Source organism: Chlorocebus sabaeus, chromosome 19 (assembly GCF_047675955.1).
Source record: "Chlorocebus sabaeus isolate Y175 chromosome 19, mChlSab1.0.hap1, whole genome shotgun sequence".
In the NCBI taxonomy this organism is placed as follows: domain Eukaryota; kingdom Metazoa; phylum Chordata; class Mammalia; order Primates; family Cercopithecidae; genus Chlorocebus; species Chlorocebus sabaeus.
In genome coordinates, this window is record NC_132922.1 from 6,644,743 (window position 1) to 6,665,410 (window position 20,668).

The 20,668-nt window shown below is 52.1% G+C and overlaps 1 protein-coding gene across 6 annotated transcripts in view; it reads right to left on the reverse strand.

The window, feature by feature from the left end:
* The window catches only part of PARVB (parvin beta), a 157,660-nt gene that overhangs the window by 8,483 nt on the left and 128,509 nt on the right, over window positions 1–20,668 (reverse strand). For 5 of the 6 annotated variants that reach the window (XM_073006623.1, XM_073006621.1, XM_073006626.1 and 2 more), the window contains 4 exons: window positions 20,112–20,131; window positions 12,625–12,686; window positions 9,714–9,782; window positions 2,500–2,601 (listed from right to left, as the gene is read on the reverse strand). In XM_073006623.1, coding sequence (XP_072862724.1) covers window positions 2,500–2,601; window positions 9,714–9,782; window positions 12,625–12,686; window positions 20,112–20,131 — 253 coding nt within the window. The remainder of the gene's footprint in view (window positions 1–2,499; window positions 2,602–9,713; window positions 9,783–12,624; window positions 12,687–20,111; window positions 20,132–20,668) is intronic. The other variant, XM_073006625.1, reaches the window with a different exon arrangement.

Here is a 20,668-nt window from a genome sequence, read left to right on the forward strand (position 1 = left end):
CCTGGATACCCAGCATGCAGCTCCTGGTGAGGCCTGGGGACCGCTCACCCCAGCCGTGACTGCAGTGGGAGCCCCCAAGGCCCAGCGGAGACCAGGCCATATACACACCTGATTTGAGCCAGCCACATGGGCAGAAATCCTTTCTCTCTGTAATTCAAAAGGTTTTAGTCAACCTGGCCAGGTGAGGAAAGAATAGAGCGTTCTGGAATAGGAGTCGACCCTCCTGGCTCTGCCCTTGCTGGCCGTGCAACCCTGGGCTGGTCTCTAAGCCTTCCCGAGATTCCCTGTCCTCGTCCAGTAATGCTGACGGGGAAGCAACTCGTGTCTTCTAGGAGCGATCTCCAAGTCTTCAGGATACACCTCACTCCACAGAGACAGGGAACCTGCAGAGTCTCCCAAAATGATGACTGATGGGTGCAAGGTGCTCAGCATGTGGCCACTGCAGAGTAAGACTCAAACAGTGGCTTTGCAACAAAAAACCGAAGGCCACACTCATGCGTCTGAGGTAGCTCACGGGCCATGAGCGTACAGGCCCTGAGCTGTCCAGTGTGGTATTTTTTAAATCCAATGCAATTGTTTAAAACCATAAGTCATCACTACCCTCAGGGACAGCGGCTCACAATGCATCTCTGGTTTTGCTCACTGAACCTCAGTCTCTCCTCCAAAAATATGGAGCAGCTGTAAGGATTCCCAGAGCCAGAGCAAACGCACCTTGGGGTCTCAGCTCACAGGAGACATTAGCAGGGGATGTCACCAACGTCCCATCTGCAAGCAGTTTTGAGCACACGGGTGCTGGGCCCAGCCTGAAGTGGGTGAGTCCTCCACAGCAGGGGTTGTGAGGACTACAAGGTAGATAATAAATACTATGGGCTCACGAAGACTTGGCCAGCAGCTGCCAGGAGGAGAAAGGGAGAAAAGGCTGGGGCTGGAGGAGGAACTACTGACATCCTCCCATCCTCCGAAGGAGAGTGCTCCAGCCGCCTGCAGAGCCAGGCCACCACCCCAGGCTCCCTTTCTCCTGAGTGAACAGGATGAACGGTGTGCTGCGTGCTATACCTGAAAATAGCCTTCCCTTCCTCGCTCCGATTCAGAGGGGAAGGCGGATGACTCAAGCCTCCTCAAGCCTCGCAGGCCAGGACAGCAATTGTCAAAGACTTTCATCCCAGTTTCAAAGGGAAGAAGGCCAGAGCCCAGGAGATGATGCCTCTGACATTTGTACAAAGCCTTGTCTTGGAAAGAAACCAGCTCTAGGTCTCCTGGCTAAACTCACTGTTCTCGCCAGTGTTCTTATTAATTTGAACAAAGAAAAAAGATCTCTCCAAAACAACGTGTCTGCAACCAGCCACGTCGGGGCCTGGAAACGCATGCGCTTCTTCGCTGGATGGTCTGCCCTTTCATTTCCAGGATGACAGCACAGGCACCCACGTTTCCTGGTGAGTTCTGCACAACTCTGCTCATTCCCTCTGCACTCCTTCTTGCTCTCTCGCTCTCTCTCTCTCTCTCACTCTCTCTCTCTCGATTCAACATGGACTCCATGTGCCAAGACCTCTCTAATCTGTCCTGATTCCATCTCAGCATGCAAGGCAGGAACAACATTTGGCCACAAGCAAACAGACTGCAATGTGCCAGAAGTGGGCAGATTGATAAACACTGGCCCCATTTCTGCTATTTCTCTGGCTGCCGCCACCAGCTTACATTGTCTGCCTCCCTGACTCATGGGTCTAACACTTCGGGAAAATAAAATGACAGATGCCCATGAATCCAAAGCAACATAGACCATCCATGGCCAAGTTTTTAAAGGCAATGCACTAAACACTGCTGTGAGAGGCTTGACTGCGGGAAGCCCTGGACAGAGGGCAGACAGCAGGGAGGGGCCCGCGCACAAGGGCAGGGACAGCAGGACCGGGTGGCATGGGCCAGCCCAGATTGAAAGGAATGACCCAAATGACCCTATTAGAGAAATTTTTCTAAGAAAACAATCCACAGGAATGGAAAAAAAAATCTATATCAAAAAGATGCTCTGTTGTTTCTGTAGGGAAAAAAAATAGAAACACGTTCAAGTTGACTGCCCAAGAATGGGGAACGGGAAGACGCTGGTAACAGAGCCATCCTTGGAACTTTGCGCTACCACGGGAGATGGTATTTGGGAAGCTTGGGAAGCAGCAGAGAAAACCACAGGTGCCGGAGCTGCGGCAGAACGGGGGAAGGGCTTACAACTCTACCGAGATGTGATCATTTTTTAATTATTAAAAAATACACGGTCCCATGAAAAAGACTCCAAAGAAAATGTGGCAAACAAAACTCGGATGCATTGTGGATGGCTGATGGGCTTCTTGTTTCTTTTGCTGAGCGTTACACCTAATTGCAATATCACTTGTGCAATCTTTACTTTTTGAAGAATGCAGCCAGGCTGCAGAAAGAGCTGCTGGGATAGTCCATGCTCTGTATTTCAATGAGCATTTCTTGAACTACTACCAGGGACGGAGACCAGGCACATACCTTCTGATCGAAGCTTTCCGGAGTCAGGTAGAAGTTGTGGAGAGGAACAAAATAGTCTTCCAGAAGGCCCATGAGCAGAACCAGGTACACGCCGTCTGCAAACTGCAGAGAACGACTCGTGATGTTTCCGGGCAGGGTGAGGAGTTGGCAAATGCTTTGCACGAACTCAAGGAGGGCATATTTTTTTCTCCTGAGACAGGGTCTCACTCTGTCGCCCAGGCTGCAGTGCACTGATGCAATCAAGGCTCCCTGCAGCCTCGACCTCCCAGGCTCGGGTGATCCTCCCTGAGGCGATTCTCCCACCTCAGCCTCCCAAGTAGCTGGGACTACAGGCACACACCATCGCACCCAGTTAATTTTTGTATTTTTTGTAGAGACAGGGTTTCGCCATGTTGCCCAGGTTGGTCTCCAATTCCTGGGCTCAAGTGATCTGCTGGCCTCCGCCTCCCAAAGTACTGGGATTACAGGTGCGAGCCACTGCACCCAGCTGGAAATATTTTCTAGTAAAGCAATTCATCCCTCCTCTCACTTTAGGCAGGAGAATCTGGAATCAAGTGAAGGCCTGAATGTGAAGTCTTTTGAGACCTGGCTCCTAATCTAGAAAAAAGCAAAAGGAGAGGGGGGCTCTCACACATGGGGCACTGCAAAGACCAAAAATGACGAGTGTGTGGAGCTGAGTGCAGCTGCCTGGCTAGGACCGTGCCTCTGGAACCGTCCCCCACTGCTGACCCCAGGGATAGTACTGACTCCCATCACTCAGGGCTGTTGTGAAGACACAGCGAGATAGCAGGCAGGGAGCACCAGGCACACGTGAGTGCTCCATCAGCATCAGCTGCTGGAAAGATTCATTCAAATCTGGAGGGTGCAGAGCCGGGACCTGGTGGCCCTCACCACTCTGTCTTGCGGCAAAGACCACAGTGAGTGCGGCCCCAGCCTCCAGGGATCTAGAGCTGCTTTCAACATGGTAGCCAATGGCCTCATGCCGCTATTTAAATTAAAATGTTTTTGTCTGAATGTTGCTTTTTTTTTTTTGAGATGGAGTCTCACTCTGTCGCCCAGGCTTCAGTGCAGTGGCGTGATCTCGGCTCACTGCAAGCTCCGCCTCCCGGGTTTATGCCATTCTCCTGCCTCAGCCTCCCTCCCGAGTAGCTGGGATTACAGGCGCCCACCATCACGCCCGGCTAATTTTTTTGTATTTTTAGTAGAGACGGGGTTTCACCGTGTTAGCCAGGATGGTCTCGATCTCCTGACCTTGAGATCCGCCCACCTTGGCCTCCCAAAGTGCTGGGATTACAGGTGTGAGCCACCGCGCCCAGCCGCTAACTTATTTTTTATTGTGATAAAATATACATAAGCTGAAACGTACCATCTTAACAATGTGTGAGTGCACAGGTCAGTAGCATTAAGTACATCCTCACTGTTGGACCACCCTCACCACTGCCCATCTCCAGAACTTCTTCATGTTCCCAAAGTGAGATGCTGTCCCCCAATTCTCTATTCTACCCTCCCCCAGCCCCTGAGAACCACCAATCCATCTGCTCTCCGTCTCTATGAATTTGACTCCTCTGGGTATCTCACGTAAGTGGAAGCACATATCCATTTGTCTTCTCATGTCTCGCTTATGCTGACCTTTCTCTTTAATTTAAATTGTGGTAAAATATACCATAACATTTACCATCTCAACTACTTTTAAGTGTCCAGTTCAATCATGTTAGGTGCATTCACATTATTGTATAAACAATCTCCAGAATTCTTAAATTTGAATTTTTAAAACAATTAATTAAAATTAAAAATTTTGGCCGGGCGCGGTGGCTCAAGCCTGTAATCCCAGCACTTTGGGAGGCCGAGATGGGCGGATCACGAGGTCAGGAGATCGAGACCATCCTGGCTAACACGGTGAAACCCCGTCTCTACTAAAAATACAAAAAACTAGCCGGGCGAGGTGGCGGGCGCCTGTAGTCCCAGCTACTCCGGAGGCTGAGGCAGGAGAATGGCGAGAACCCAGGAGGCGGAGCTTGCAGTGAGCTGAGATCCGGCCACTGCACTCCAGTCCGGGCTACAGAGCAAGACTCCGTCTCAAATAAATAAATAAATAAATAAATAAATAAATAAATAAATAAAATTAAAAATTTCCAGGCGAGGTGGCTCACGCCTATAATCCTAGCACTTTGGGTGGCTGAGGTGGGTGGATCATGAGGTCAGGAATTCAAGACCAGCCTGACCAACATGGTGAAACCCTGTCTCTACTAAAATACAAAAATTAGCAGGTGTGGTGGCGCATGTCTGTAATCCCAGTTACTCGGGAGGTTGAGGCAGGAGAATCGCTTGAACCTGGGAGGTGGAGGCTGCAGTGAGCCAAGATCGTGCCATTGCACTCCAGCCTGGGCAACAGGAGCAAAATTTCATCTCAAAAAATAAATAAAAATAAATAAATAAATAAAATAAAATAAAGATGAGAAGTCAAAATCACAAACATCCAATATCAGAAGCCCTGACCTTTAGCAGGGGGAGCTGCAGCTAGAGCTGTAAAGCATAAAGCAAGTGCCAGCAGGCAACAGTCCCTCAAGGGACTCAGGACAGGGTCTGGGCCCTGAATTCAACGCACTGTCAGTTGATGGGTAAATGGTACTTGGCCTCCATGTCACACGCCCTCGGCCTTCCACACCACGAAGCAGCCAGCCACTCCTCTCATTAAGGAGATCAGATGGGCTTGAATAATTCTTTTAAGTGTGTCTCCACACGGAAGCTTCATGCCCACAGCACCCTGGTCAAGTGTGCTGGCATTTTCCCAGCAGAACAACACTGAGCCGGGATGCCCGCATCTCCGTGGACTCACTTCCAGGGAACGGAAGCTGCCGCGTGAATGAAGGCACCAACTCACACCTCTCCCCAGGAGGTCTGGGGTGGCCACGCCGCTGTACCCACAGGCCCTGAGCCTGCTGAGTCTTTTCTTCTTTCCGTGGTGTCTCCTCACTGTCCCAGCACACGGGGTCACAGGAAGGAGGGAGGACGGCCACACAGAGAGGGCAGGGCCAGGGGGCCCAGCTGCGAGCGGTGACCCTCCACTTTCACAAGCGCCCAGGGCAGTGCCCTCACTCAGCAACCTGCTGTGTAGCTCAGCAGGGAGCAGAATCCCCCACGGAGGCCCCGAGGCCCCGCCACCACCTCCTCATCCGCAGTGCTAAGCCCTGCCGAGCCCTGCCCACTGGATCTCAGCGCGCTGTCTCACCCGATCCTCACACTGCCCATCGCCTCCAGTTTAATCCTGTGGACAGAAGCTCAGGGAGGCTGAGGAGCTCACTCACCACCACAACGCTGTCCACAACAGAAGAATGGTTTGGAAAAGGAGGGAAAACACACACACACACCACACACACACACCACACACACACACACACACCACACACACACACCACACACACACACCACACACACACACCACACACACTACATAAACCTCACACACACACACACCACACAGACTACATAAACCACACACACACACATCACACCAAACTCTGTAAACCACACACATACACACACACACACAGACTGCATAAACCACACACACCACACACAGACTACGTAACCACACACACACACATCACACCAGACTACGTAAACCACACACACACACAGACTGCATAAACCACACACACACCAGACTACATAAACCACACACACACACCAGACTATGTAAAACACACATATACACACACACCACACAAACTACATAAACCACACATACACACACACATCACACCAAACTCTGTAAACCACACACATACACACACACACACAGACTGCATAAACCACACACACCACACACAGACTACGTAACCACACACACACATCACACCAGACTACGTAAACCACACACACACACCCCACACAGACTACATAAACCACACACACACACACACACACCACACCAAACTCTGTAAACCACACATATACACACACACACACATCACACCAAACTCTGTAAACCACACACATACACACACACACACAGACTGCATAAACCACACACACCACACACAGACTACATAACCACACACACACACATCACACCAGACTACGTAAACCACACACATAACACACACATACAGACTGCATAAACCACACACACACCAGACTACATAAACCACACACACACATACCATACAGACTACAAAAACCACACACACACACACCAGACTATGTAAAACACACATATACACACACACCACACAGACTACATAAACCACACACACCAGACTACATAAACCACACACACACACCAGACTACATAAACCACACACGCACACACACACACCACACAGACTACATAAACCTCACACACACACACACCCACACACAAACAGAAATTGAAGAAATTAAACCAGGGCCTCTTCGACTCCCAGGGCATCAAGACGTTAATGATTTACAGTCTTCATAAATGATATACGGTATTTATAAAAATACCCAAAATCGTTTGCAACAAAACAAAACAAAACAAAAATCCCTGCATTTCTGTGGCCAGTGTCCTTTTCTGGTGGGCCAGTGGTTAAATGTACTTTTAAGACTCTATATGGTGTGATTAATAGGGGAAAAAATGAAGATATTGAGTAAATAAAAATAAATACAAATTTAATTTTAAAGTCTCAATGTAAGAGGCTCAGCTGCTAATACTGATGTGCAGACACCCCTGAGAAGGGCTGTGGGGACAGCCAGTATGGATGTGGAGGAGCAGTGCCCTTCACACGCCCCGTGCTAGTACCAGGGGCCCCCACACAGCAAATCTTCCTGGGCCTTCAAAGGGTGCGGTACAGGCTTCGTTCTAATGACTCCACTTCTAGGCTTTTATCCCAAGGAAGCAGGCACGAGCACAGACAGCCTGCACAAAGATGCTCTCTGCACTGCTATTTACAGGAGCAGAAAAACATCCAGTCGTGAGGCACTGGTTTAATGAGGTGCAGTGCAGCCTTCCCGCTGATGAGATACACTTCCCATTAAAAGTGACAAAATATAGATAAACCAATAGATTGAGCAAGGGAAAAAGGATCAGACAGAAACACACACACACACACACACACACACACACACACACTCTCTCTCTCTCTCTCTCTCTCTTACACCAAAAGATGCCCACAATGTATTTAGTGACACAAAACACATTACAGAACAGTGGACAGTAAGATCCACATTATTTAGAAAAATACATTTGTGCATAGAAAATGTGGCTCACCCCTGTAATCCCAACACTTTGGGAGGCCGAGGCAGGCAGATCACTAGGTCAGGAGTGTGAGACCAGCCTGACCAACATAGTGAAACCCGTTTGTACTAAAAAATACAAAAAAATTAGCCGGGCACGGTGGTGCACACCCGTAGTCCCAGCTACTCAGGAGGCTGAGGCAGGAGAACTGCTTGAACCCAGGAGGTGGAGGTTGCAGTGAACTGAGATTGTGCCACTGCACTCCAGCCTGGGCAACAGAGCGAGACTCTGTCTCAAAAGAAAGAAAGAAAAAGAAAATATCTAGAAAAATACACATCCAACCATGAACTGCAGTTAGCTGCCCCTGGAGAGTCTGAAGGGGGAGGTCCCAGAAAAGGAAAAAGGAGGATTTTTACTTTTTACCTCAGCTGGTTCTGGGGTGCTAACATTTCAAACAGAAAATAATCTGAGGCTAAATGTGCAACATTTGCAAAGTGCCGAAAATAATAAATGTGTTGGCCAATGACACACAAATAAATATACACATTAAAAACAGACCATGATGCCTTTACATACAGACCCACGCTGTCCATGCCTCCCTGTACGTGTTAAGAAAAGGCCCGAACAAAACCCTCTGTGCAGTCATCTCCAGGTGACGGGATTACACGTGATTTTTATTTGTTTTGCTTATCTGCGTTTTCAGACATTTCTACAATGAACCTGAATTACTTTTTTAATTAGAAAAGCAAATGAAAAAAGTTAAAGAAAGAGAAGGGAATGAATGCATTCGCCCTGGGGTTTAAGAAGGATCAGCTGTGCATTAGGGATGTCTGTACCAAGAGCTCAAAAACCTCCACATTCAAGCACCCCACTAATCCTGGGAAAATTATATTTTGTCTTTAATGCTCGCGGAGTGCCCAAAAACATAATTTAACGATGCTCCTTTAGCTTTGAGTGGTGGTTGGGGCTGGGGGAGTAGACTTGATATACTTATTGCAGAAGAAATGTGTTGTACATATTACCAGGGGGACATTTGCTAGGTCCTGGCCACAGTGTGACAGCAGCACTGAGCAGAGGATAAAGGCGCCAGCACGTTCTAGATGGAGGAACTGAGTGTGCAAAGGCCCTGTGGTGGGCTGGGGTAGAGCCCTGGAGGGTGTTACGGGTTGAGTAACACCATCCAGGTGTTTTGGGGTTTTGCGTCTCCCAAAACAAGATACAGTGGTTGGGAGGCTGAGGCAGGTAGATCACGAGGTCAAGAGATCGAGACCATCCTGGCCAATGTGGTGAAACCCCGTCTCTACTAAAAATACAAAAATTAGCTGGGCACGATGGGATGCACCGGTATTCCCAGCTACTCGGGAGGCTGAGGCAGGAAAATCGCTGGAACCCGGGAGGTGGAGGTTGCAGTGGGCCAAGATCACACCAGTGCACTCCAGCCTGGGTGACAGAGCAAGACTCTGTCTCAAAAAAATACAGTAGAACCCTAATCACCAGGACCTCTGAGTGTGACCATATCTGGAAACAGGGTTTACACAGATGTGGTCAGGGTGGGATGAAGTCATGGGCGGGCTCTAATCCAGCATGACCACGTCCTGATAAAAGGGGGACATTTGGACACAGAGACACACGCACAAGGACAACACCACGTGAAGATGAAGGCAGAGAAGGGAGTGATGTATGTACAAGCCAAGGAATGCTAAAGATCCCAGCAAAACCCCAGAAGCTGGGAGGGAGGCCAGGAACAGCTCCTCCTCACAGCCGTGGAGGGAATCCACCCAGGCCCCACCTTGATTTCAGCCGCTTGGTTTGTAGCGCTGTGTGGCGGCAGCCCCAGGAAAGGAAGACAGAGGGGCCGAGAAGGCTACGGTGGTTATTTCTGCCGGCACCATTGGGGGGAATTCCTTGTGAGAGGAACAAAATGGCGCCAGCTTTGTTCACGCGCCCCACCTGGGATCAAAACGCTGACTGAAAACGGCGGCGGACAAAGGATCCTTCAAGCCAAAGCAGCGCATACCTGGGTCTCCAGTTCCGTCACCTCCAAATTCAGCTTGTTCAGGTGCTTGTTCACAAAAGTGATGAGAGACTGCCAAGAACAAAAGAGACACAGGAGCCGTGAACGGCCCGCGTGCAGGTCCCATCTGGAGGGGCAGGCTTGACATTTGCCAGCCCCGGCTCTGGGAAATGCTTTCATCATCTCCTGTTTGCTAAAATAAAAAGCCCATGTTTCAAACGCAACATCCCGACAATAGCCCCGAGTTTTCATGGCATAATGCCCACATCTATCCTGGCTACGCATGTCTCTGTTCACCAACCCATGCACACATAAGCCAATCTGTGCACGTGTGCCATATTTAACAATCACACTGGAGAGCACTCCCTGCTCTTAAGAAAGATGAAACTGCCAGGGGAGGAGCATTACATTTGCAAATGTATCTTAGATGTGACCTGGAATGGTAAACGGCACTCAGAAGACTGAGCGGAAGTGCTGCCTCCAGCCACACCTACTGAATTTCTTTTTTTTTTTTTGAGACAGAGTTTCGCTCTTGTTGCCCAGGCTGGAGTGCAATGACGCAATCTCAGCTCACTGCAACCTTCTCCTCCCCGGTTCAAGTGATTCTCTTGCCTCAGCCTCCCAAGTAGCTGGGATTACAGGCCCTTGTCACCAAGCCCGGCTAATTTTGTATATTTAGTAGAAATGGGGTTTCTCCATGCTGGTCAGGCTAGTCTTGAACTCTAGACCTCAGGTGATCTGCCCACCTTGGCCTCCCAAAGTGCTGAAATTACAAGCGTAAGCCACCGCACCCAGCCCGCCTATCAATTTGCAATACATGGGGAGATCCACCCAGGGTGATCTCTCTGGGCTGTGGGAATTTTCTGAGCCCTATTATGTAGGTACCAAGGGGCACTGGCTTCTCTCTGGCACAGGCTTAAAAACTGTCACCTGTAATTCCTCAGTGACCAAACCCAACTTTGATGGAAAGTCAATACTACCCACCACTGCTCATGATATGATTTCTTACCCATTCTGCTCAAATTTACTGAGCAGCTACTATGTGCCCGGCATGCTGCTTGGTACTAAGGACACAAACACAGTCAGACAGCTCCACCCCCGGCCCCCGCCAAAGGGCCTGTAATTCTCCATATGCATGTCGTGGTGGGATGGAGACATCAAGAGATACGGTACTGCAGGGAAACACGAAATGCAGGGGAGATTTCATGAGCCACAGAGGAGATGTGTGCGGACCCCCGTTAAGACCATGGAGAGGGAGCATTGGAGCTGGACCTGAGGGTGGGCCAGTGAAAGGTGAGAGTGAGCCGAGTGGGTACCCAGGCACATCTGCAAACCCTTTGGGGTCTTCAGGCTGTGGCTGGATGTGGGTGGGATGGGAAGGAGTAGGAGGGGACGACCCAGGGAGAAACCTGCAGAGGTGGGCAGGGACTCCTGACTTCATTCTGGGGCACAGAGAGCCACAAACACCTAAACTTGCAATGTGGAGGTGAGGAAAGCTATCAGGCAAGTCAAAGGATTCTGTCTTCCTCCTTGCTGGTGGCTCCAGTGCCGAAAATGTGTCTTTCTCAGAATGAATTAACACGGTATCCACTGACAGATGAAAGCAACCTCAGGCCACACCATTCTCAATGCTACCAGTGACCATACGCTGCAGGCTAAGCCCATGCACAGACAGAATCCCAGTTTATCCTCACAGGGACCTGAGAGGTGGGTAACATCTCTGTCCCCACTTGCAAGATGGGGAAACTGAGGCTGGGGGGCATAATTTTGCCCCTCACCAGAGGTCACACAGCTGATAAGTCGGGAGCTGGATTTGATTCACTCCCTGAACCGGTCGTGTCAGGATCCTTGGGGGCCACATGTGATGGGGTGGAGATGGGGGACTCTGAGGCTCCTAGCATATCCCTCACCACCCAAGAGTGCTAAGAAGGCTTCGTCCCAGAACAACCGTTAGCACGGTTCCAACAGCCTTTTGCAAAATGCTTCCAAGAACGAATGATCTCGTGATCCAACCCCAGGCCAACATTTTCCAAAAGAGGGTTCCACAGAAATACAAGGCATCCTACCCCAAAACTGATAGATAAATAAAGCCCACTCTCAACAAACAATTTTGGAAAATGCTTCCTACCAAGCTCCCTCTTGGAGAAGTACAGTATACGTCAGCCTATGAAAGGTTCTGACAAGTCCTGCACTAAGAAAGCCATTTGGGTGAGGTGTCCTAGACAAAGGAGAACTCTCTCGCCTGCACCATGGGTAGAAATGAGCGCTCCTCCGACGTCATGGGAAGGAGGGAAGCAGCCTCCTGAATGGGATGCCTGTAGGCACTCGGATAAGTTAATGAGCAGCCAGTGGGCCCCAGTTCCTTTTGAGGGGAACAAGCCTCCCTGGCAGATCCCCCAGAAACTGATCACTCCCACCCCCAACTCCAGAGCCTTGGAGATTTTTCCACCCACAGATTGACCAGCAGGCTGCCTGGGCTAGTGAGGGCCCGTTCTCTGTCTGGAGGGAAACGGGCCAAATCCATGAATGGCACGGCTCAGCCGCACAGGCCTGCGTGTTTACTGGGCAGGCTGTGGATGGTAACGAGGCCAGCAAGAGCAGCAGGCTGACATGCTTAAAAACATTTCCACATTGAAGAAAGGCCTCGAGTCAGAAAGAACTGCTGGCTGGGTAATTCACTTAACAGAACTGGAGAGGGCGGGCAGGAAGATACCCAGGGAGCAGCGATGTTGAGTTAAAAGGCGCTAATTTTATGCACTGTGGTTACGTTTTTGACTGTAATTACATTTCAATCCATGTGGCAAACATTTCTGAGATTCCAAACATTTTCCCACCTTCTTCCCAGCAGGCATTTGTGCTGTCAAAAAGCTGTGAGCCATGGGAGAGCACATCCAACATCCCACCAATAGCTCACCTTCTTCACCACGCTGAGCTTATCCGGGGCGTGGTCGAACAGCGTGTCGAAGGCATCCCGCTCTGAGGACATGCAAAGAGAGACACGAAGGAGTGTTTATGGAAACCCGCGGTGCTGCCCTAATCCCGGGCCATCCGGGGACCTGCCAGCTTCTGATCCCTCAGGGGGTTCAGTCTCAACTCCCACACCTGCCTAGAATTCTTCCAATCCCTACCAGAACGAAAGGGCTGACCCTGATGATCTGTCCCGGCCAAACCAAGGCCAGCAAGCGTGCTTCGGAACAACCAGAGCAGCGTGGACTAGAGGCTGCAGAGGGTCCCTTCCACCCGCTTTTTACCTTTTCATATGAAACACATAGACGGCACCTGGCATCTGCACCCGCCACGTCCCAGGACTTGAGGTGTTCTGAATTCTCCCTGTTCCCTTGTCTACTGGCAAATGTCGCCTGTGAATCCGATCACTTTCCCCGTGACGCCTCACTGCCCCTCGCCTGGGAGCAGCTGCAGCCTCCTACTCCACTCCTGGCCCCTGAGCCCTTCTCCCCAGCAGGCAGAGTGAACCCTTCCAAGTGCAAACAGGATCATTTGGTTCCCCCTCCATTCCCACCACAACTAAACCTCTCCAACTGCTTCTTAGCATGCTTAGAATAAAATCCATCCTCTCTCCTGCGAGCCATGGGACACTCTGATAAAATCCATCCTTTCTCCCACGGGCCATGGGACACTCAGGCTCAGCATCATCCTCCTACACACACCCTCCCTGACTTCACCTCACCAACCAGCCTCCCAGCTGCTCCTGCTGACACTGGTGCACACCTGCCTCAGAGCCTTTGCACCTGCTGCTGTGGAGGGAGGGTCCCACGGGGGCATATGGGACAGAGACTTGGACCCCAAGCAGAAGGCTGAGGCCTCCAGGTAGACACAGAGCTGTGGGGCATCACTGCTGGGGCAGAAGAGATGGGGAGGAGGGCATTTGGAAGTGACTCGGGGCCCCCTAACTTCCATCCTTCAGGTTCCCGGAGGCAGAGCATGTTCAGAGGACCAAGCCCGGCAGAGAGACCCTCTGTCACCAGCCAGGCTGGTAACTTTCATCCTCCAGGTTCCCGGGGGCAGAGCATGCTCAGAAGCCCGAGCCCATAGGAAGGACCCTCTGTTACCAGCCAGGCTGGGGCCCCAACCCAAGGAGCAGCGCTGGGGAGCTGCAGAGCCCAGCTTGACAGGAAGAGGGTGGGGTAGGAAGCTCCTCCTGCCCATCTAGGGGGTGGCCTAGGGGGACCTCCTCAGGGACTGCCCTGGCCTAGGAGAGAGACAAAGAGAGCCCAGAAAGAGAAGAAAGGGGTTAGGCCCAAGTAAGCCAGAGGCCGGGGGAGAGAAGCCGGCCAGGCCTCCTCGCAGAGGAAGCATGCTGACCCTTCCTCCCAGGCTGGGCCCAGGAGGCAGCTCACACCCCCCTGCCCAGCCCAGCCCAGGTAGCCTCTGCCTTGGCCTTCTGGAGGTGGTGAGAAATGAAGTGGAAAGGAGAGAAGGAAAGCGTATGTGTACACATGCGTGTACATGTGTGTGCATGTGTGTACATGTGTGAGCATGAGTGTGCATGTGCGTGTTTGGGGGGAGGGGAGGGAAGTTTTCTTCACCGAAAGACCGACACTGACCAAAACGCCCCTGCCTCTGGACACACGCCAGCTTCCTAGTGCAGCAGCTGTAAATTATTTTCATAATCATCTAAGTCAGAGTACACTCAGTAAGACAGTCTGCTAAGGAGCAAAAAAAAAAAAAGTGAAATCTTTACAAAGCAGTACGCAAACTATAAATGCAGCTTAAGAAAAACCCCAGGAGCAGAAGAGTGCCTGACGTCAGCCGGGGTATATTTAGCTGGGCCACCGCTGGGCTGGCAGAGTCAAGCCACTTAGGGAGGCATCGGTGCTGCAGAGGCCTCTCCGCCGGCTGCTGCGCCCCTGGACCCGGGGGACTGGCATCACGTCACACGGTCCACATGGCAGGGAGGGGCCGGGGGCTCTGAAAATGGGCACTGGGGACCCAGGGCACAGGACCCAGGGCATTTGGAAGGGACCTAGGGTCCCCAACTTCCATCCTCCAGGTTCCTGGGGGCAGAGCATGCTCAGAAGCTCGAGTCCAGCGGAGGGACCCTCTGTTACCAGCCAGGCTGGGACCCCAACCCAAGCAGCAGCCCCAGGAGCTGCGGGGCCCAGCTTGACAGGAAGAGGGTGGGGTAGGAAGCTCCTCCCACTTGTCTAGGGGTACCCAGGGGCCTCCCCAGGGACCACCCTGACCTGGGAGAGAGAGAGAGACAGAGAAAGCATACTGCACTGCTGTGATGTGCTTGGCCTTGGGAACGAAAATAGATCCTATTTTGTTCTAGCTGCCCGACTTCACACCCCATGCCTTTGGGCAAATCCTTCCCTCTCCAAGCCCATTTCTTTGTCTGTAAAGGCGGCATTGTGACAGCCCCTGCCTCGCCCTTGGTGTGGAACTAAGTGGGGCAGTGAGTAGAGGCAGGAGCACGGAGCCTGGCAGGAGCATTGTCGGCCCTCAGTCCTTACAGCTCCCTCTTGTCCTGCCCCCCAGAGCTTCCGCAGGCTCTGGGGACATCACAGGGATAAACAAGGAGGGGCCCCGCTCTTGGAAGAGGCACAGACTCGGGGGAGGGCCGGGAGAGAGAGTAAACTATGGTAGTGCAACCCTGTTAGGGTCAGAAAAGAGGAATCCAGACGGGGTCAACCAACCTGAGCATGCCAGGGCTGCCCAGGTTCAACCTGCAGGAATGCTCAGCTTGGTCCCTGTAATGTTTTCATTTGAGTCAACAGTTTTTATTTGTTTTGTTTGTTTTGGTCTTGGTTTTTGCTCTTTGAGACAGAGTCTCACTCTGTCACCCAGGCTGGAGTGCACTGGCACGATCTTGGCTCACTGCAATCTCCACCTCCCGGGTTCAAGCAATTCTCTTGCCTCAACCTCCTGAATAGCTGGGACTACAGGCATGCATAAAAATTTTTGTTTTTAGTAGAGACGGGGTTTTGCCATGTTGGTAAGGCTGGTCTTGAACTCCTGACCACAAGTTATCCACCTGCCTCAGCCTCCCAAAGTGCTGGGACTACAGGTGTGAGCCATGGTCCCTGGCCAGAGTCAACAGTTCTTAAATGGGAAGGTCTGTGCAAAAGTTCTGAACTTCTGGCTTCTCTTGAAGAACTGGAGTCTGTGACAACAGGGAACCTGCACTCCCACCTGGCAGCAATGAGCTGCCCCTGGGGATGGGGGTGTGGACTCTCTAGTTTGCCCCAGACCCCACCACTCCCCACTGCCACCCCAGGGTGAAGGGGCAGCTGATGCTATCATTGTATAATCTAGCTACTCTCCTCTTTTATATTATCAACCTGGTCCCTGGAGGCACCCGAGTCTGGGACCCACGAACCAAGGGCTGGGGGACCTGAGGAAGGCTTCACAAAGCAGCCTGGGTCCAAACCAGGCTTGCTGGGGCAAGAGGAGGAGGAAAGGCGTTTCACCAAGGGAGCAGCAGGCACAAGGAGACATGCCAGAAAGCCCAGAGCAGGATCAAGAGCCAGGTGGCCTGTGAGAGGGGTTAACAGGGGCTGTGGCCTGCAATGTGGGAGTTGTGGAGGGCACAGTCAGGAGCCAGGGCTGATGGGACGGAGCCAGAGTTTTTGGAACAAGCCCTGTTAGCAGAAATGGGAGAGATTTGAAGGGGTATTACTAGGAATTATATAATGAGGGGGAAGAGGGTGAGGAAGGAACATCCCCCTCTTTCCCCTCATGCCTCAGGTAGGGCCTCCAGCCCAGGGCAGACCCAGAAGGGGGAAGGGCAGACCCTGGAAGGGGAAGGGCGTCCATGGAGAAGCTGCACCAGCTCACCTGTTGCCATGGAGACCAGGCCGCAACCTCCCCAGCTCCCCCTGGGACTCGTTTCTGTGGAGAGAAGCCTCCTCACCCACCTCGGCCAGGACAGTGATGCTGTCAGGAAGCAGCAAGGACCCGTAGAGCCACCTCCCTCGCTGGAATGATGGGGAGTGGGCAGAACGGAGCCCCCATCCCTCCCTGGCTCAGGGTGCTCATGGGGAAACTGAGGCCCAGAAGACCGCTCCTGGCAAAGCCCAGCCTTCCAGAAGCTCCTAGAACATCTGGCACCTGCTGTGTGCAGACTGTGGCCAGGGCTGGCTGCTCTGGTCAGGGGTGGGGTGCACCCTGAGGAAAGGTCAGCTCTGGCCCACAGAGCACCTCTCGGTTAAGGAGCCATGTGTGAAAGGAGAAAGGCAGGGGCTGTGGGCGCCCCTGAAAGTTTGCCGGCACCAGTATCTGCCAGACACCTGTAGGCTTCGTTGTGTAAACAGTGGCGCAGGGCAGAGGAGCCAGGCCTTCCCCATGAGCAGAGTCTCGCTGCTTGGTGCATCACATGAGAACAGAAAGAACTAAGGCAGGGGTCGGGAGGAGAGCCAGTGGAGGCCAGTTTGGGGCAGTGGAGTCAGAGAGGGCCTGCCTGATTAGTGACATTTGAACCAAGAGTTGACAGAACTGCAAGAGTGAGCCATGGGGTAATCTAGAAGGAGAGCATTCAGGCAAAGGTTGCTGGGGGAGAGAGCGCCCTGGGGTGCTCTCAGGGGCTGAAGGAGGTGAGTGGCATAGCAGGGAAGCCAAGACAAGGCGTGCTGCTGCCCCCACAGGAGCGGGTGCCAGGCCAGATGCCCTGCTGTGCCTGAGGGTGCCAGGCTGGGTAACCAGGAGACTTCAGAACCTGCGTCAGCAGAAGCAGCAAGGCCGGGGGTGGAACTAATTGCCTGTCACTGACTAATAGCCTGTTTGCATTTTCTCAAGCACAGCTTCACAAAGCCTACAAAGTAACAAGAACAACTCCATCGGCCTCTTGCACAAATTGGTCTTGCGATTCCACAGTCCTCCCATCCCTGGAGTGGCAGCTGGGTGCACTTTTCACACGTGACACCTGGCTCTTACCGAGGGAGCCACTGCCCTGCACACCAGACCTGAAAGCTCATTCCTGGGGCGGCAGGGGCTTTGGGGCCAGGATTCTGGGCCCTCAGGCCACAGGGTGCTACACACAGCCTGAGGCCCATGTGCTCCCAACTGAACTGACCAGACTGTCTTTTCCCTAAACCTCCAACGAGGCCCGAACCAAGCACAAAAGTGACAGCGCCACAAAAACCAAAAAGGCTCAAAAATGCTTGAGGGACCCAGTCTCTTCTTTTTTTTTTTTTTAGACGGAGTCTCGCTTTATCACTCAGGCTGGAGTGCAGTGGCGTGATCCAGGCTCACTGCGACCTCCACCTCCTGGGTTCAAGCGATTGTCTTGCCTCAGCCTCCACAGTAACTGGGACTACAGGTGCCCGCCACCATGCCCAGCTAATTTTTTTGTATTTTTAGTAGAGATGGGGTTTCACCATGTTAGCCAGGATGGTCTCGATCTCCTGACCGCATGATCCATCCACCTGGGCTTCCCAAAGTGCTGAGATTACAGGCATGAGCCACCACACCCGGCCCTCTCCTCATCTTTAGGCCTCTACAATTCCAAAGGGGTTCTGAGCCTCGTCCAGGAAGAAAGGGTGGAGAGGAGGTGACAGAATGGGGCACTGCGCCCCCAAAGTGCACCTCTACCTAGATGCAGGATGGGGAGATGCCTCGTCCTGGCCCCATGAGCTGTGACCCCACTGTGGTTTCGCCTCCCTCAGCAACTATATACAGGACCACAGGACATTTCTCTTTCTCTTTCTGCATTTGTTTTTTAATAATAGGGACATTTTTAAAGAGCTGGAATTATCCTTTTAAAAAAAACAAAAAACAAACAAACAAAAAACAGTGAAGGCCTGTGAATGTTCTCAGCACAGCTTAAGGTCTAGCAAAGAAAGCCGAGGGGACACACACTGGCTGCCTCTTCTCAATTCGAGCCCCGCAGGATCTGAGCCCCTTCCTCTCTCCATAGGCGTGATGGTTAATACTGAGCGTCAACTGGATTGGACTGAAGGATGCAAGGTGTGGTCCCTCGGTGTGTCTGAGAGGGTATTGCCAAAGGAGATTAACATTTGAGTCAGTGGACTGGGAAAGGCAGACCCACCCTTAATCTAGGTGGGCACCATCTAATCGGCTGCCAGCACAGCCAGAATAAAAAGCAGGCAGAAGAACGTGAAAAGACTAGACTGGCTTAGCCTCCCAGCCTCCATCTTTCTCCCATGCTGGACGTTTCCTGCCCTCAAACATCAAACTCTAAGTTCTTCAGCTTTGGGACTCAGACTGGCTTCCCTGCTCCTCAGCTTGCAGAAGGCCTATTGTGGGACCTTGTGATCGTGTGAGTTAATACCTTTAGTAAACTCCCCTTTGTATATATCTATCCTATTAGTTCTGTCCCTCTAGAGAATCTTAATACAACAGATAAGCAGCAATGGCATCCTAGCTGGTCCCCATAACTTTGAGGTTACAGAGCCCTATGACCGAGCTGGCCCAGCCCTCGTTCTATAGAACTCAGGGGGTGACACTCCCACCCCAAGGGTCCCAAAAAGACAGACATCAGCTCCGGGCTGGCAGGCTGGAGAGGCAGGTGGGAAACTTCTGTTTGGTTTCCATTTTTCCTTGTAAGAGCTGTTCTCCCCTCCCTGCTCACTGGAGAACATGGTATTTGGGGGTCAAGAGGTTTCTCTTTTTGAAATGCTTCCCAAAGCACTGAGCCTGGCCAGGCTGAGGGCCGGGGTATCCTAGCTCTGAGGGTTGAAACATTGCCATCCCTCACTGAGATAACGATGAGGTCTCAGGCTTTAACGGGGGAAGGCAGAGTAATTGCCTCTCTCTTTGGGAATAGCCACTGAAAACCAACACTAATAAAACTACCCCACATAAAGGGCTGTCCCCTGGCCAAGCAGGGCACTCACCTGTGATCTCACCCAATCCTCACAGCAGCTCCTGCCTGGGGAGAGCCTTTCATACTCCCATTTCTCAGATGAGGAGCAGAGAGGAAGGGACAGGCCACAGGCCACCAGCCAGGACTGAGCCCCAGCTGCCCGACTCTAAGGAAGTCTTCTAAACCAGTGGTTTCCAGGAGGAAATAACACATATGGAAGGACATCCACAGAGCTGAGCCATTCTCTTCCAACCAGCTAATGACGCTGTGCTGGCCGCCTCTCCTCCCTCCCTTTTACCCTCAACCACTCTTGCACTAGCCCCTGACAGTTCCAGCCAGTGTTACATCCCAGGCCCCTCCCGCTCCCCTAGCTGGTCACCCAGCCTTCCACCCCACTCCTCCTAGCACCACCCAGCCACTCTCAGCTCTGAGAAACAAGCCCGTTATACGGAAAGGCGGCAGAGGGCTGTGAACTTTCCCTAGGATTCCAGAACTATGGGGGCAGTAAGACCCACCCAGTTTCCCACTCCCCCCAGATGACCACGTATACTCTCTGGAAGCTTCCTGGGGCAGCCCTAACACGCCTCCGTCTCCCCACTTTCCCTAGGGTTACTTACCGAACCGGCCCATCATCATCCTGCAAACAAGAACACAGAGAGAGCCGTGAGACGGGTCACTCAGAACGCAGTTTCACAACCAGCACATGGAGGATGAGGGACAGAGCCAGCCAGAAAGCTGGGCCCTCGGCCGGGCGCGGTGGCTCAAGCCTGTAATCCCAGCACTTTGGGAGGCCGAGACGGGTGGATCACGAGGTCAGGAGATCGAGACCATCCTGGCTGACACGGTGAAACCCCGTCTCTACTAAAAAATACAAAAAACTAGCTGGGCGAGGTGGCGGGCGCCTGTAGTCCCAGCTACTCGGGAGGCTGAGGCAGGAGAATGGCGTGAACCCGGTTGGCGGAGCTTGCAGTGAGCTGAGATCTGGCCACTGCACTCCAGCCTGGGCCTCAGAGCGAGACTCCGTCTCAAAAAAAAAAAAAAAAAAAAAAAAAAAAAAGAAAGCTGGGCCCTCACTGCCCAGGTAAAGGCCTACTGATAAGAATGCAAGTCACATTGTGCTACGTTCCAGCCCACTCTAATGATAAACGAGAGGTGCTTGTGTGGATTATTAACG